Source organism: Myotis brandtii, unplaced genomic scaffold, assembly GCF_000412655.1.
Source record: "Myotis brandtii unplaced genomic scaffold, ASM41265v1 Scaffold46267, whole genome shotgun sequence".
Classification (NCBI taxonomy): Eukaryota; Metazoa; Chordata; class Mammalia; order Chiroptera; family Vespertilionidae; genus Myotis; species Myotis brandtii.
This window is the reverse complement of record NW_005347388.1, coordinates 1-369: the sequence shown is the minus strand read 5'-3', so window position 1 is coordinate 369 and position 369 is coordinate 1. Positions and strand designations below refer to the sequence as shown.

Genomic DNA, 369 nt, shown 5'->3' with positions numbered 1-369 from the left:
GGCTGGCCTAGGCCCTAGGGGTGGGGTGGTCAGGTCCCAGCAGCTCTTTGCTTCGCCCTCTTGTCCCCAGGCTTGGAGAAGTAGGTGATGGACGAGGGGCTGGGTGGGTGGGCTCTGTTCTGCCTCCAATGCCCTCCTACTCCTTGCTCCTCAGATGGCTGCTGCACGCCGCTGCCTCTCCCTGCTCTTCCTGTCCACGTGTGTGGCTCTGTTGCTGCAGCCGCCGCTGGGTGCCTCAGGGGCCCCACTGGAGCCAGAGTACCCAGGGGACAATGCCACGCCAGAGCAGTTGGCCCAGTATGCGGCCGAGCTCCGCAGATACATCAACATGCTGACCAGGCCCAGGTGTGTACCAGAGGGAGGGGAGCG

At 64.8% G+C, this 369-nt stretch overlaps 1 protein-coding gene across 1 annotated transcript; it reads left to right on the top strand.

The window, feature by feature from the left end:
- Positions 1–11: 11 nt before the first annotated feature.
- Positions 12–363, top strand: PPY (pancreatic polypeptide; the record flags this gene model as incomplete). The annotated part of the gene is made up of 1 exon (XM_014533985.1): positions 12–363. A coding segment is annotated over exon 1 (209 nt), but the record flags the coding sequence as incomplete, so codon positions are not given.
- Between the last annotated feature and the right edge of the window lie 6 nt (positions 364–369).